This window comes from Lygodium microphyllum, chromosome 3, assembly GCF_053477565.2.
Source record: "Lygodium microphyllum isolate KBCC chromosome 3, Lygodium_microphyllum_v1.1.10, whole genome shotgun sequence".
In the NCBI taxonomy this organism is placed as follows: Eukaryota; Viridiplantae; Streptophyta; class Polypodiopsida; order Schizaeales; family Lygodiaceae; genus Lygodium; species Lygodium microphyllum.
Genome location: NC_141137.1, coordinates 34,069,890 through 34,083,754, shown reverse-complemented (window position 1 = coordinate 34,083,754; position 13,865 = coordinate 34,069,890). Strand labels below are relative to the sequence as shown.

The following is a 13,865-nucleotide window of genomic DNA, read 5'->3' as shown; positions in this document are numbered from 1 at the left end:
CATCTTGATTCTTGTTCCATTGTTCTTGATGTCAGTCTTCACTACTCTTTAGATCATAGATTATTCATGAGTCATAAATTCTAATTCATTTTGTTGCCTTAAGTTTTGAAAATTGAGTCTTAATTATATTAACCTGTCTTGAGTTGCAACCATTGAGTCCTCAGTCTTGACTCCTCAATCTTCACTCGTGACTCGTGAAATATGTAATGAATCATGATTTCAATCATATGACATGAAGACTCAAAGTTTTGTATGAAATTTGGATATATGTTGTTGTTGTAGGCATTGATATATTTACATACCCACATATTACTGTATTTTTTTTAATATACAATCCGAAACGTCGTTTCCCCGTTTCCAAAATTTGGCCAAAACTCCAGTTTTTCCCGTTTCCGTTTCCCCCGTTTCCGAAACTCCCCCGTGCTATGCCTTGGATGCATGCTGAATACATCTGCAATCCACTATACACTAGATCCGTCCATCACTAGAGAAGTGAAAGTGCTACCTCCCCCTTAAGCATAGTTGCCAAAAAAGGTGTTTCCTCAAGTAGAAAATGTTAGAACCACCTAGACATTTCTAAAACCTAGGAAATGGTTGAATTGAAAATTTGTCCTTGAAGATTACAATCAGCACAATTTTGCATGTTGGATCAAATTGTCCTTTTAGAGACATGCATTTGAAGTTTGATCACATTTAGTAGCAGTTTTCATAATTCATGTGACATGTCACATGGTCCATGTATAACATTTTAATGTCCTGTAAAGAGATGGATTATTATTACTATATTTAAGGATTATAGTTCATATACTCGTGAAATTTTAAACTATGATATTATTCTTCTTTTATATTCATGAAATCTGGATGATGAATCATGAAATACCTATATTGTGCATGTAAATTGTTGGTCTATATATTGTTCACTTAGATTTTCTATACAATGCGTCAAAGGTACACTCAATATGTATTTTGTTGTGGCTATGTGACTTAAAAGTATAGTTACATGTAATTTAAATTTCACTAATTTTCATCTTGAATGAAACCGGTTTCCTACATTTTAGGAAACTCGTATGAAACCTTTGAAAACCTGTTTCATATCGCCTATTTCTGAAACCCCTGCAACTATGCCCTTGAGCATCATGCAATACTCTGGGCCCCTACTCTGTTGAACCTAATTGAGCCCAATTCAAAGTCAGCTCTAGTTCAAAAGCATCAAGGTAAAGTTGCAACAATTGAGGACCTTCCACAATGTCAACTAGCCCCTTGCCTAGGGAACTATTCACTTTATTATTATATGCAAACTCAACCAAAGGCAAGTATTGCTCCCACTATGTCTTACGATCTAACACATAGCACCTCAAAGATCTAACGTTGTGGAATTAGCTTCTTCACTTTAACTATATATTTGCAAATGGAAGAGGAGAGAAAATTTTAATGTGGTACCCGTGTTTTTAAACAATCGCTTTCAAAAAAAAATGGTCATTTGAGGATCTTAATCAGTTGCCGCCGCTGATGATCTACTCTGGCATGCCACAATACTTAAACACATGCTGCATACACAATCGTACCATATGATTAGCCTTTATTTTTTTCCTCAAATGGAATGAAATGGGCTTGCTTACTAAACCTACAAATAATAAGCCATATCCCATCATTTCCTATAAGTGTCCTAGGAAGATAAAAAATGAAATCCATTGCAATGCTCTGTCAAGGTCTATCACAAATAAGCAAGGGCTGCAATAAACCTAGCATCTTCCACCTATCATACAATGCGTATCCTAACAAACTACTCGATATTGTGCCTCAAAGCATCTTTTACCTATCATACAATGCATGTCCTAACAAACTACTTGATATCGTGCCTCAAAGCAAGCTAATAGAAAATAGCTCCATTGCCTTAATGGTAGCATCTATACCTCTATGCCCTGCATAAGGAGTATGACTCTTAGTCATCACCTTAGGCCTCAACTACTTTGTCACACACAAACGTAAAAAACCATCTCTAAGCATAAAGTGCTCATATTATGCGGCCATTGCAAAGCTGATCATACACATTTGCAAAGACTGAATCAGCAACATACTAATCTTTCATGGCATCCAATTCAATGTGATAAACAAGATTGATACAATCGATATTTGAGACGTACGAGACAATGCATCAGCCACTACATTCCTTTTGCCATCTACATGCACAATTCGAGAGACGGGTTTGGGCTACTATCTAGAGTCATGGATTTCACTAGCTAACGATTCCTTGGTCTCTTTTTCCTAGAGATACTACAGCTTCAAGACTCTCTCTGCATTTTGAATTAGATCATAAATAAATAAATAATGTGTTCTGGAATTAGACACTGACCTTGCCAATGCATGTGTTAAGAGCTTTCCAAACGCTTGCTCTATGAGATACTTTCCCCAGATTTTTATCCAAAAAGATTTATATTTTCCTTTATGATTCTATTAGGGACTATATTTCAAGGGGGGTAGTAACCACTTACCGCATGGCCTCTGAGTTGAAACTTGATTCCAAAAGCTATACCCATGTATTTTACCTCTGGTCATGTGCCCAATGCTTCTGAGCCACACTTGCTTTTGATCAGCCTCTGAGCCATGCACACGCACCTCTAAACCATGTCTTACTTCGGGTCCCTGAGCTTTTCGGTAGAACATATCATGATCTTTCTCGTGGTGCATCACTCTCACTTATGTATCTCCTTTCCAAAATCTTTGTACAGGATTAGACACTGCCTCTTAGAGGTAAGACCTTCCCTTTTCCTTTTTCCATATGTTTCGTGTCACAAGTTTAGCCACCCATGACCTGAAGAGACGATTTGTTAGATTTATATATCCCCGTGTTTGAACACACATTATTGTGTGCAAAAGTGTGTATTAGGTGTGAACACCTTTTACACCACTTAGCATTTAATAAGGGTCAAAGGTGTAGGTGGATACGCCAGACTATATATTCAGGCCCTATCACATCAATCTATTCAGCTTGTTGTGTACTTGCAAGAGCTCTCTCTCTTTTTTTTTTGTAAAAGGTAATTGTATTAATTACGAAAAAAGGTACAAGATTACATGATTACATGATTACAAGAGACACGAGGGCCCTAGGCCAACGTGTGGGAAATCCCTGTACTAATGCACTAAAAAGGTTACACCAATCATGGCGACGACCCAGAGGTAATTGCCATATGCCAGGGATGCAAATCCTCTCGAGGGAGCAAGTCGGAGCGTCGAATGAGAACTAGCTGCCAATGCAAGAGCCCTTTAAGCTTGGCAATATGTCTCGGTACATTAGAGGCCGAATCAAAGAGAAAAGCATTGCGCGTGGTCCAAATGTGCCAGCATCCCCAGTATCTGAAAAAGTGAAATAAGATCTGCATATGTAACTGTGGCAGTGTGGGGTACTTTGGGCGCACAAAAACCCAATCGAAAGGAGTTAGTGAGGACCCCACCACCGCACGCCAGATTTGCGACAAGAGTAACCAGACATTCTTGGCTAGCGGGCAAGAAAGAAAACGATGTCGGGCCGATTCCGCAGTAGTGGTACAGAAGAAACAATTGCTATTCGAGATTTGACGCTTGGAAAGGGCCGAGGCAAGAGGAAGACCACCAATCATTACCCGCCAAAGAAAGACTTTGCATTTGAAAGGTGCCTTATTCCGCCAGCCCTCCATCAGCGTCGCCTGCCACCATGACATCGATTTCCGCAGTCCCCAAACAGTATTAGCTTTCACACCCAGCCATTGGTGATCTTGAATGAGAAGATGATACACCTGATTAGTAGAGGCCTTTTCCAGACTCAACTCGCCTGCAAGGTCCCAGTCCTGCCAAGGACAATCCACAGCCAGGGCAGGAAAGGGTTGCCTACCCTGAAGCTCCAACAAAAGCTTTTCCCATAAACCACGGTATCCGCGCGGGATCCTGAAGAGTCTCCTAGCAGTCCGAAACGATGCGAGGACATTGCGAGTGGCAAGGGTAGCATCCGCGATCGACGTCACACCTAAACGGGCCATGCGGTTAAATCTCAGTCTGAGCTGATGTTTGACTTCCCATGAAAGTAATCTGGATACTGCCAACAATTCCAGCTGAAAGGAGTTAGTCTGCAAGCGGTCCCCTACTGGATGCCAACGGGCCTGTGTTTTCTGGATGTTGTAGCCATGATACTCCAACTATGCAACTTATATCACTTCAGAACATCATGCAATCCAAACCTCATACCCAGCCGACAGAATGGAATACAAAGGGCACCTATCTACATGGAATTATGCTATGATGGTTTCAGGAGTGATATTTGAGTTCCTTAACTCTGCAGAATATTTTTCATGGTCTTGGCCTTACGATGTATGCAGGTATTGTTTTGTTGAGGTGCATATCTTATCAACAGATAGTAAAATGTATCACCAAGAGCTGCTTCTTGTCAGTCTCTATGTAACATTGAGTGCTGATTACACGGGCTCAAAAGAGCACTGGTTTTGATTGATAGAAATCTGTTTTTAAGTTGGTTTTCTCATTCTGCATATAGCCCTGAAAAATGGGATGCTTTAAATAAGAGGAGTTGAAACGTAAAGGGAGCCTATCCAGCAACTGCATAAAAGGTGCAATAGATTGTGCCCGCATCTCAAGCTGGAGGGGGAAATGGTCCGACAACGCATATTGCTGCAAGACCTTCATTTCCAACATCTCGGGCAGAAAATCATCCCCTTGCATAATATACATTCGGTCCAACCGCGACCAAGTAGTTGCATATTGTGCGGAATGAAAAGTAAAGCCTGAAAAAGAAGGGTAAAGCCACGACCAAAGATCTTGCTTAAGCACGCGCAAAGCAAAAGAATTCCACACCCGGCTTTCCGGCGTATCCATTACCGAATGTCCTGAAGTGGACTAAGAAGAGTCAACACACATATTGAAATCTCCCATCAAAATCCCCCTTCGGCCAAGTGACATGGAGCCCTGCAAAGTCGACCAAAGATCCCGTCGGGATGCGGGATCATTCGGAGCATAGAGGCCCAGCAACCATAAAATCTCTCCTTCAAATAAGACTTCGATTACCAGAAAGCGGCCCTGCACATCATTTTTGTAAAGAACAGGCTGGTATTTCTCATGGACAATCATCAGCACGCCCGAATAGTGCGTAGCATGTGTCCCTGCATAAAACAGACGGAGGCCATGACAATCCACAATTTTCCCTGCTTCAGCGTGACTTTTGTGCTCAACTGCACACAATACATCCCACTGGTTCTCATGCAAGACAGTCCACATGGCATGTTGCTTATGGCGAGAGCAAATGCCTCGCACATTCCACGTGGCTATCTTCATATATCTTCAAACAAGGAAGTCAGGAACGAGGCGCCTGTTGCCTCGCTTTCACCTTTTCCGCGAGAGCATCTAGGACGCCCTCATCCAGAAAATCAGCCAATACTGCAAACGAATTCTGGCGACCTGCTTTAGAGGTAGAAGGAACATCCACTGCCTTGGGAGTGGGGCGGGGATAACACCGATCCCAGGGTGTAATCACATTACCTTTTGTATCAAACGCCAGCTTAGCAGGTGGGCCCTTGGGGCCGTCTGTATAGGCTTTCCTTGTAGACTGATTACGGGGGGAAGACGGGGCCATAGTATGCGCAGCCGGGTGTGAAGTGAACATTTCTCTCCTGCGCATATACGTGCGCACGGAATCCTGTGAAGTATTAGGCCCAGGATCCACCAGGCCTGCATCCAACTTTTTACCTTTTTTTTTACAGGCCTCAATCCAATCAGTGCTACGAGAATCCAAACCCAGGACCTGTTGTTTGCCTTTATCCACGACATTTGGTGGCTGAAGGGCCTCCTGTGTCGGGGCATCAAGCACCATGTCATCCTTAGGCAACACAACCTGCGCATCCTCGGAAGACGGTTGCCTTTCAGGGCATTCGGCCATGAAATGCCCCAATTTACCACATGAAAAGCAATGGCCTGCAAAGTTGCCCCATTTCAAGCGAAAATGCAAAGGATGCATGCCAGAACAATTGAGGCGAAGCCACGCAGGCCTTTTCCTGGCTGTATCCCATAACATGCATAAACGATTTCGATTCATAGCCCTGAGGCTTGGGGGCACTAGCACTGTTCCCACAACGGCCATCGCATCCTTCAACAATGACCAATAAACCGCCGGACAATTTTCCACTTCCACCCATACCGGGCATTCTCGTTGAAGCAAACGCTGGAAATCGCCCATAGGGCGCCATGGTACAACATGGACCAAGCGGCGATCAAAGAATAATGGCAGCTTGGACAGGAGCTCAGCTCGATGTGTTTCCGATTTCAACAGCACCTCATAAAAGCCGCGAGGTCCAAGGAAGATCTCCTCAACACACTCCCCTTGCAATAAATGGTGCATCCACTGGCGAATATGTGAAAGCACTGGGATCCTGCCAGTGAAGAAAAGTATAACTGCACGGTCATAAAACACCGAGAAGGACCGCAAGACTAATTTTGGGTCCACCGTGGCTTCCAGCACATCATCAGTTCCCATGTCAGAAAAAGTTAAACTTTCAGGAGTTTGCTTAGTTGCAAACTTTGTAAGGAACTCATTTTTGACTTCATTCCAATTCACCCTTGTCTCTTCATTCAGTGAGTTCCACCATAATCTTGCAGAACCTTCAAGCAGCATGCTGATCATTCGAAGCTTATCTGCATCAGTGTCTCTTCGATCTTGGTAAGCCATCCACTCCAATCTATTGATAAACTGATTAGCATCCTCATTTTTAGTACCAAAGAAGGGTTCATATCCAAAAGCCGCCATGCTTGAGTTTGTGTATAGGTTGGTTTCCAAACCTTACAGTGTTGTGCTGGACATAATCGCCAAGCAGAGTATTGGCAAAGTCCAGCAAATGCTCCCAGTCAATCTCCTGCGAATCCACCGGATCAGAGGCAACCTGCGCATAGGAACGTTCCTGAGGACCCATTGGCTCGTCAGAAGTATGCTTGGAGCGTTTGCCCGCAGGCGGCAGTTCAGAACCCGGAGGCCTCTCTCTCTCTCTCTCTCTCTCTCTCTCTCTCTCTCTCTCTCTCTCTCTCTCTCTCTCTCTCTCTCTCTCTCAGACACAAAGAAGCAAGTATAGATATAAATCAGACCTTAAAATGCCTCCCTAGGGCTGGAATTCCCCTTGGAAAAAGGAATTCCTCCATGGCCCCTCACCTGGAAAAGGCCGAGCTTGACAATCCAGGTCAATGATTCCAGAACATTGGCTGAATGTAACCTTCACTTTGGCTGGGTGTCCATCACCATCCAGCCAGACAAAGTTACAAATGTGCCACATCAATGGGCACTACGAGGATGGGTACTCTGATCCTTGCATGCATTTGCCAGTCGTGAAAGAGCTCATAGCCTCTGCCACAAACAAAAAGGAAAGAGTCTAAAAAATAATTCCATCTACTGTCTAACAAGCAATTCAACCTCCATATATTAAACCATTTTCTTCTAGCACCACTGAAAAGCACTTGACTATGCCCTGAAGATTAAAGAGCTGTGACACCCTGGACCCTCTGCTGTGGGAATCCCATCCTCAACATCGTGCCCTCCAAAAACCTCCTAATCAGCTCTGTCACATGCTTTCTCAAAATTGAGAAGCACAATAGCAAGGTCCTACCTCCTGGCTCTAGGGAGTGTTGTGGCTCGAAAAAAGTGAAAATGTTATCTAAGAAACAGCATCCCCAAGCAAAACCCATCTTAGTGGCATGGATCATGTCTTGCACACAGTTATAACAGATCAGCTAGAGTATAGAGATCATTAGCAATACAGTGGTTCCGCAATGTCCAGAAGGTGAGATGCAAACAGGCAATTGAGCAGCAAAGGATTCCACTCATAGAGATTTTGGCCATCTGGCTCACCACTAGGCGAAACTCCTGGGAGACTTAGACAGGATGAGATGAAGGCAATGCCTTTATGCATATTTCAATAGGTCATTCTTACTGTTTAGAGTAGGGAGATCTGTTGGTACTGTGGCTGGTCAAAAATCAATCATGGATGGATATCTAGCACTAATGTCATGTGTGTGGATTTATTTACATCTGGCTTCTTAGTTATTTCCTTCACTGCAGTACTCCAATATGTATGACAAGGATGTGCAATCTGGACTTACAACAATGCTCAAATAAGTCTAGTATGATAGCCCTCTCTTAAAGCTTACAATTACATAAAGTAATATCCTTGAATTCCATAGGTAGCTTTCATGGTACTCTCAATAATGAAGAAAAAAAGCAAGTATGTGTTGTATCTTGTAGCTGTTTATTATATCAATATTAAAAAATCTCCTGTTCTTCATCATCTATATTAAGAGAACACTGCTGTACTGATTTCAGGTAAATTACACTTTTTCTTAATATGTACTGCACAGGAACACTTAACAGGATTCCCCACTTCTGTCCTACTAATGGATCCATTACATGGTATGGTAGTCCAAAAGAAATGCAAAAGTCTTAAGATCGTCCACGACAGCAAGTCAATCAAACAAACTGAATCAGTAAACACCATTCCAAATCAAAACCTTTTTAAAAATTCGAACTCACTAACATACCAGGGATGACCCATGGATTGCAAGCTTCTTCAGATAACCTGCTGATTCACCTTTTTCTGCAAAAAGTAGTTCCTTCCACCCCAAAATCAAACATCGTTATGTTTTAGTCAAAGCAAAAGTCCAGACACAAATTACCTAGGGTATCGAATTTTCAACAGTATATAGGACCTTTCTGTTTCATCAGCATATGTCATATGAATGAATCATTATTGATAAACAAGATCTATGCGCTACATTAACTTTCAAAAGCCTTTGAATATGCCATGATTGCACAAACTAACGACTTTGAAAATACAGGAAAGGTAAAACTAACTAAAACCGAACTTCAATGACCACTTTCAACCTGTGCATGAAGAATATACTCTCAGAAAAGGGAAAAGAACAATTTATGTCTATACTCCGTTGCACAAGAAGGTTGTAGATACTTGAATGTTTAGACTCTTTTCTTGCACCACCTTGCAAGAGTTGCTGTTCCCAGTGCAATAGACAGTGTGCAAGTTTAGAAAGGCGTGTTATGGACCCAGCCACAAAATTTGGTCATTCAGATTCACAACTTCCTTCTTTCCAATGTTTAGTCTTAGAGGCTGTGCTGATGGATACATATAAAGGGCACATGATTTTGAAGGTATCAATTTGTGCTCTGTGGAGGACCTTATTGAAAAGTGTGATGATGATAAATTTGAAAGCACTCTTAACTTCAATTTTGAGATGACTGACCTTAAACTTTTACATTACTTATTAGGTATGCAGGTATGTGGCAGATGCATAAAGGGATTCTTTTGGCATAATTTAAGCTTTTAAGTGTACACCATGGGCCCTTTTAGATGTCCCTCTACTCCGATGACTCTTACAGTTCATTTGGTCCATCATAATACACCAGCTGCAAGCATCTATGTAGAATAGATTTGAAGCTAAGCATCTCTGTAAAATAGATTTGAAGCTAAGTGATGGTCTCAACTTAGCTTCATAGCAAAAAAAAAAGACCCTTAGCATATTTGCATATCCATGATTTGTGAGCCTACTCCAGAAAGAGTTCATGATTAGCCCTTCACTGATACATCACCAGTAACTGTCAAAAGGTTTGATGACTCATTTATCTGCACTAATGTAATGGTTGAAACAAGAAACAGTAAAAGGCTAGAGAAAACTAGACATTCTTCATAGTTAATATGATTGCTCATTACAGGAAAGGGAAACGAGGTAAAAGGCTAGAGAAAACTAGATATTCAATACACATCATTCATCTCTGTTCTCTAAAGATATGTGAAGACACATACAAGCAGTGTTGTTTTCAATAATTATAATATTACCACCACACAGGTTCTAATATATTCTGCAGCAACAAACATCCAAGTCCTAGAGGAATTCCATTTCATGGTTGTTCAATGACATTTGGCATTCCACTTTATAAGTGAACAAAGCAATAAATTGGATGTTAATTTCATGGAGGATAGGTGATCTTTGTGTTGAGTTAAAAATGCATTAGCTTTACTTAAACAGCCCCAAATCATGCTTAATTAATGCAGAAACCTTGTTTATTTAAAAGAGACGCGATCCTAGAGAGTTTTTGTGTCCCATAAGCACAAACCCACTCGGGAGGGCCCAAACTTTCTATAAATTCGTATGCTGCCCTCCATTGAGCCCTTAACCTCGTTTTTGCAGATTACAGGTGTTTCAGCTTGCTGCCCACACCCCGTTCACAAAGGACGTCTCAGCCAAAGCTGTCCATTCCTGTCTCAATCAGTTGGCGCCTGATTTCCAGCCCTCTTCACACAGTTTGGAGCTGATTCCAGCCAGGCAACTGCTATTCCTGTGCAGACCTGCTGCCGTACAGCCTGCCACGTCATCACAGCCCTGCATTTGCTTCCTGCAAGCTGCTGCAGGTGTCCACTGTGACAATTTTCTCTCTCCTCTAGCAGTCGCCAGCTGCTACAGGCTGTTCTGCCTGTGTTTGGCAGTTTTCTCTCTCCTGCAAGCTATCCTCCCTGCGTTTTGTCTTTCTCTCACCTGCTGCCTGCGTTTTTAGTCTCTCTCTCTCTCCTCACTTCTATCTGCATTAGATCCAACTTCTCACTGCTGCGTTTGCTGGTGTTCGACGTCCGAAGGCTGCCTTGCTACGATTCGAGATCCGTTCAAAGTACGACACACTCTCCAGCTCATCACCCGTTCCGTCCTAGTCCAAAACGGCCAGTCCGTTTCGGCACTGCCGAAACGGCATTTCGGGATACTATGATTTCAGACACCTCATGTCGCACCGCACATCACACCGGGGGGTTATGGAAACATAGGCACATCCTTTAGGACCTCATCCTTCCGTTAGCCGAGTGGTGTTCCACCTACTTCACACACATTTTCGGGATCATTGCAACCTGGGTATCCCCCCCAATCTCTCCCAAGTGTGGATGAGTTGACTCCATAGTTTGCCTCCATGGGTTTACCTAGTGGACTTTCTGGTCATACTATTGTGCCCCAGCCTCACTTTGGACAGGGCTTTCGTGTCCCAGTGCCTCCACCTACACCAGCACCTTATGGAAACATTCATGTTCTAGTACCTCCGCCTCAATCGGCACTCATTGGACACTCACAGCCTACTTCTGCCTACCCACCTCTACCCCCTCCTTCTACCTATCAAACATATCCACCTCCACCATCTTATTCCCCAAATCTATCTTATCCCACCTACCCGACACCTCATGGTTCTAGCTCATCTTCTGCTAAGCATGCATTTAATGACAGGACTCGTTTTAACGGGTCAAACTTTACCATTTGGTCGAACTTGATGAGACATATCCTTGACTACCAGAACCTATGGGATCTTGTGCAAGGGTTGGAACCCCAACTTAATCTTGCACTTGTCCCATACGAGGTTGTCCACTCATGGAAGGCTAGGAATGACTCCGCTATCGTCGAGCTGATATAGGGCTTATTGCCTGAGTTTTATTCTCAACTTCAACATTTCGACTTAGTGTCTAAGCAATGGGCATACTTGACTGACTACTATGCAGCTCAAGATAGGACCCGTCGTATCAATATTAACCATGAACTCCAGCTTTTCAAAATCACTGACCGGGATGACTTAAAAGTCAAGTTGGCCGAGTATCGACATCTTTTTGCTGAATTCTCCACTACGGGGACTTCCAAGTCCTCTAAAGATCAGGTCACATTGTTCCTAAATAAACTCCCCATGAAATATTTCAATTTTGTGAAAGTTATAGTTTCAAAACCTACCATGCTTACATTCTATGAATTTGAATATCAGTTGTTGCGTTACGCAGGGTTGTTCAATCAGTTTCATATGAATTCCTCTTCAGAGGGGGCTCTTGTTGCTCATTCTTAGAAAGGGCAACAAGGGAAGGAAAAACAAAACCAAACCTCCACTCAAAATCAAAAGCAAAAGCAAAATCAATCCGGAGAATCACAAGAAACATCCCAATCTCTCAAACCTAGGTGGTAGAATGCATCTAAAAAGAATAGGTATTGTCAACATTGTCAAAAGGCTGGCCATTTTGACAAGTGTCGATCAAAGGCAAGAGGCACAGCACCAAAATCTAAGTCACGTACCCCCGCCCCTCAGTCGAGCAACCCCCAACAAGGGAGGCAGGGTGATGGCAAGGGGTAGTTTAAAGGTCAGACTCATGCTGCCACCGCTCAGCCATCTCAACAACGTTCTCAACTCCGAAGGGCTTGTCTGACTGGTCTACAAAGGCCCACATCGTCTCCATAGAGACATCTGATGCGAGTCTCGTCCACATCTGTGAGTTGCCTCCTGATGAGGTTACTGCATAGGCCCACTCGTCACAACCGAGCACTTCAGCTCCTGTTCGGATTGTGAACAGTGGAGCTATACATCATATAACTCCTATAATAGACATTTTCCGTTCCCAAGCCCCTGTAGCCAGACGGGTCCGCATAGAAAACAACTCCTCAATCAAGATTCAGACTCAAGGTTGCATCAGTTTTGCCACTGACAAGGGTCTAGATCTGGCTTCGCTGGACAATGTATATCATGTCCCTCAGCTTGGGGTGAACTTGTTATCTATTCAGCAGCTTTGCCGGTTGGGGCAAGCAATCTTTTTTACAACGACTACAATCGAGATCCTTGACTCTCAGACTAGTTTAGTGATTGCTCGCGGTTAGACACAGCCTAATGGCCTATACCACATGACACATTTTCTGACTGAGCCGACACCTGAGGGCTCCATGTTCCATAGCTCCCAGGCCTTAACCACATCTTGGGAGCCAACGAACAATGAGCGCCTTTGGCATTTTTGCTTAGGGCATCTTAGTTATGACTCTCTTTATAAGTTGTCACGTCATGAGCTGGTTAAGGGCCTTCCGCGCCTGAAGCTAGCTCGAGATGTCTGTAAAGCATGTGAGCTCGGGAAGCAGCACCATATCCCATTCCCTCAACAAACCTCACATCGTGCAAAGGCACCTCTTAGATTGATTCATGCTGATCTTTGTGGGCCGACATCCATTGCCGCCTTGAACGGCACACTGTACTTCTTTTTTATAGTGGATGATCATTCCAAATACATGTGGGTGTACTTTCTTAAGCATAAGATGCTTCCACATATTTTTCTACTCGGGTGCTGCTGGTTCATAACCAGATTGTTCGTCGTGTTGGTTGCATGAGGAGTGATAGCAGTGGTAAGTTCATCTCTCACGAGTTTTCCGAGTTTCTACAGAAGCATGGCATCTCCCACCAGCTCACCTCTACCAACTCCCCTTCTCAGAATGGAGTCGTAGAGCGTAGAAACCGGACAATCATGGAAATGGCACGCTCTATGCTATTCGCAGCAAAGCATCCTGAGCGCCTTTGGGTTGAGGCTGTTAACACTTCAGTGTACATCCTCAACCGGTGCCCAACTACGGCTCTTCTTCTTAAGACCACGTATGAGGCATTTTTTGGCTCTCAGGCTGTTATTTTCCACTTCAAAGTCTTCGGGTGTCATGCGTACACACACACGCCTAATGACAAGATAGAAAAGCTCACTCCTCGAGCTGATCTCCTTATTTTTGTGGGATATTCCTCTGAAGCGAAAGCCTATCGTTTGTTTGATCCTCGAACAAACAAGGTGATCATTAGGCAGGATGTCGTCTTTGACGAGAGGGATATCATGCAATCCTCTGCACAGGACTCCGATCCGATTCCTTCTTCCACATCATCAGAGATCGTGCCTACTGTGCCTGATCTGCTTCCCGCTCCTAGCATTTCCGCATATTCTTCCGCTCCTAGGTCCCCCTCCTCGAGATCCATTACCTCGTTGGTACCAGCAGACCATGTAGGATTCAGGGATCCTACCACT

At 43.4% G+C, this 13,865-nt stretch overlaps 1 protein-coding gene across 1 annotated transcript in view; it reads right to left on the bottom strand.

Annotated features, from left to right (window-relative positions):
- LOC148038214 (ARM repeat superfamily protein) overlaps positions 1-13,865 on the bottom strand; it is a 125,678-nt gene that overhangs the window by 74,515 nt on the left and 37,298 nt on the right. Inside the window, exon 7 of the mRNA XM_087670041.1 lies at positions 8,557-8,628. Coding sequence (XP_087526167.1) covers positions 8,557-8,628 — 72 coding nt within the window. The remainder of the gene's footprint in view (positions 1-8,556; positions 8,629-13,865) is intronic.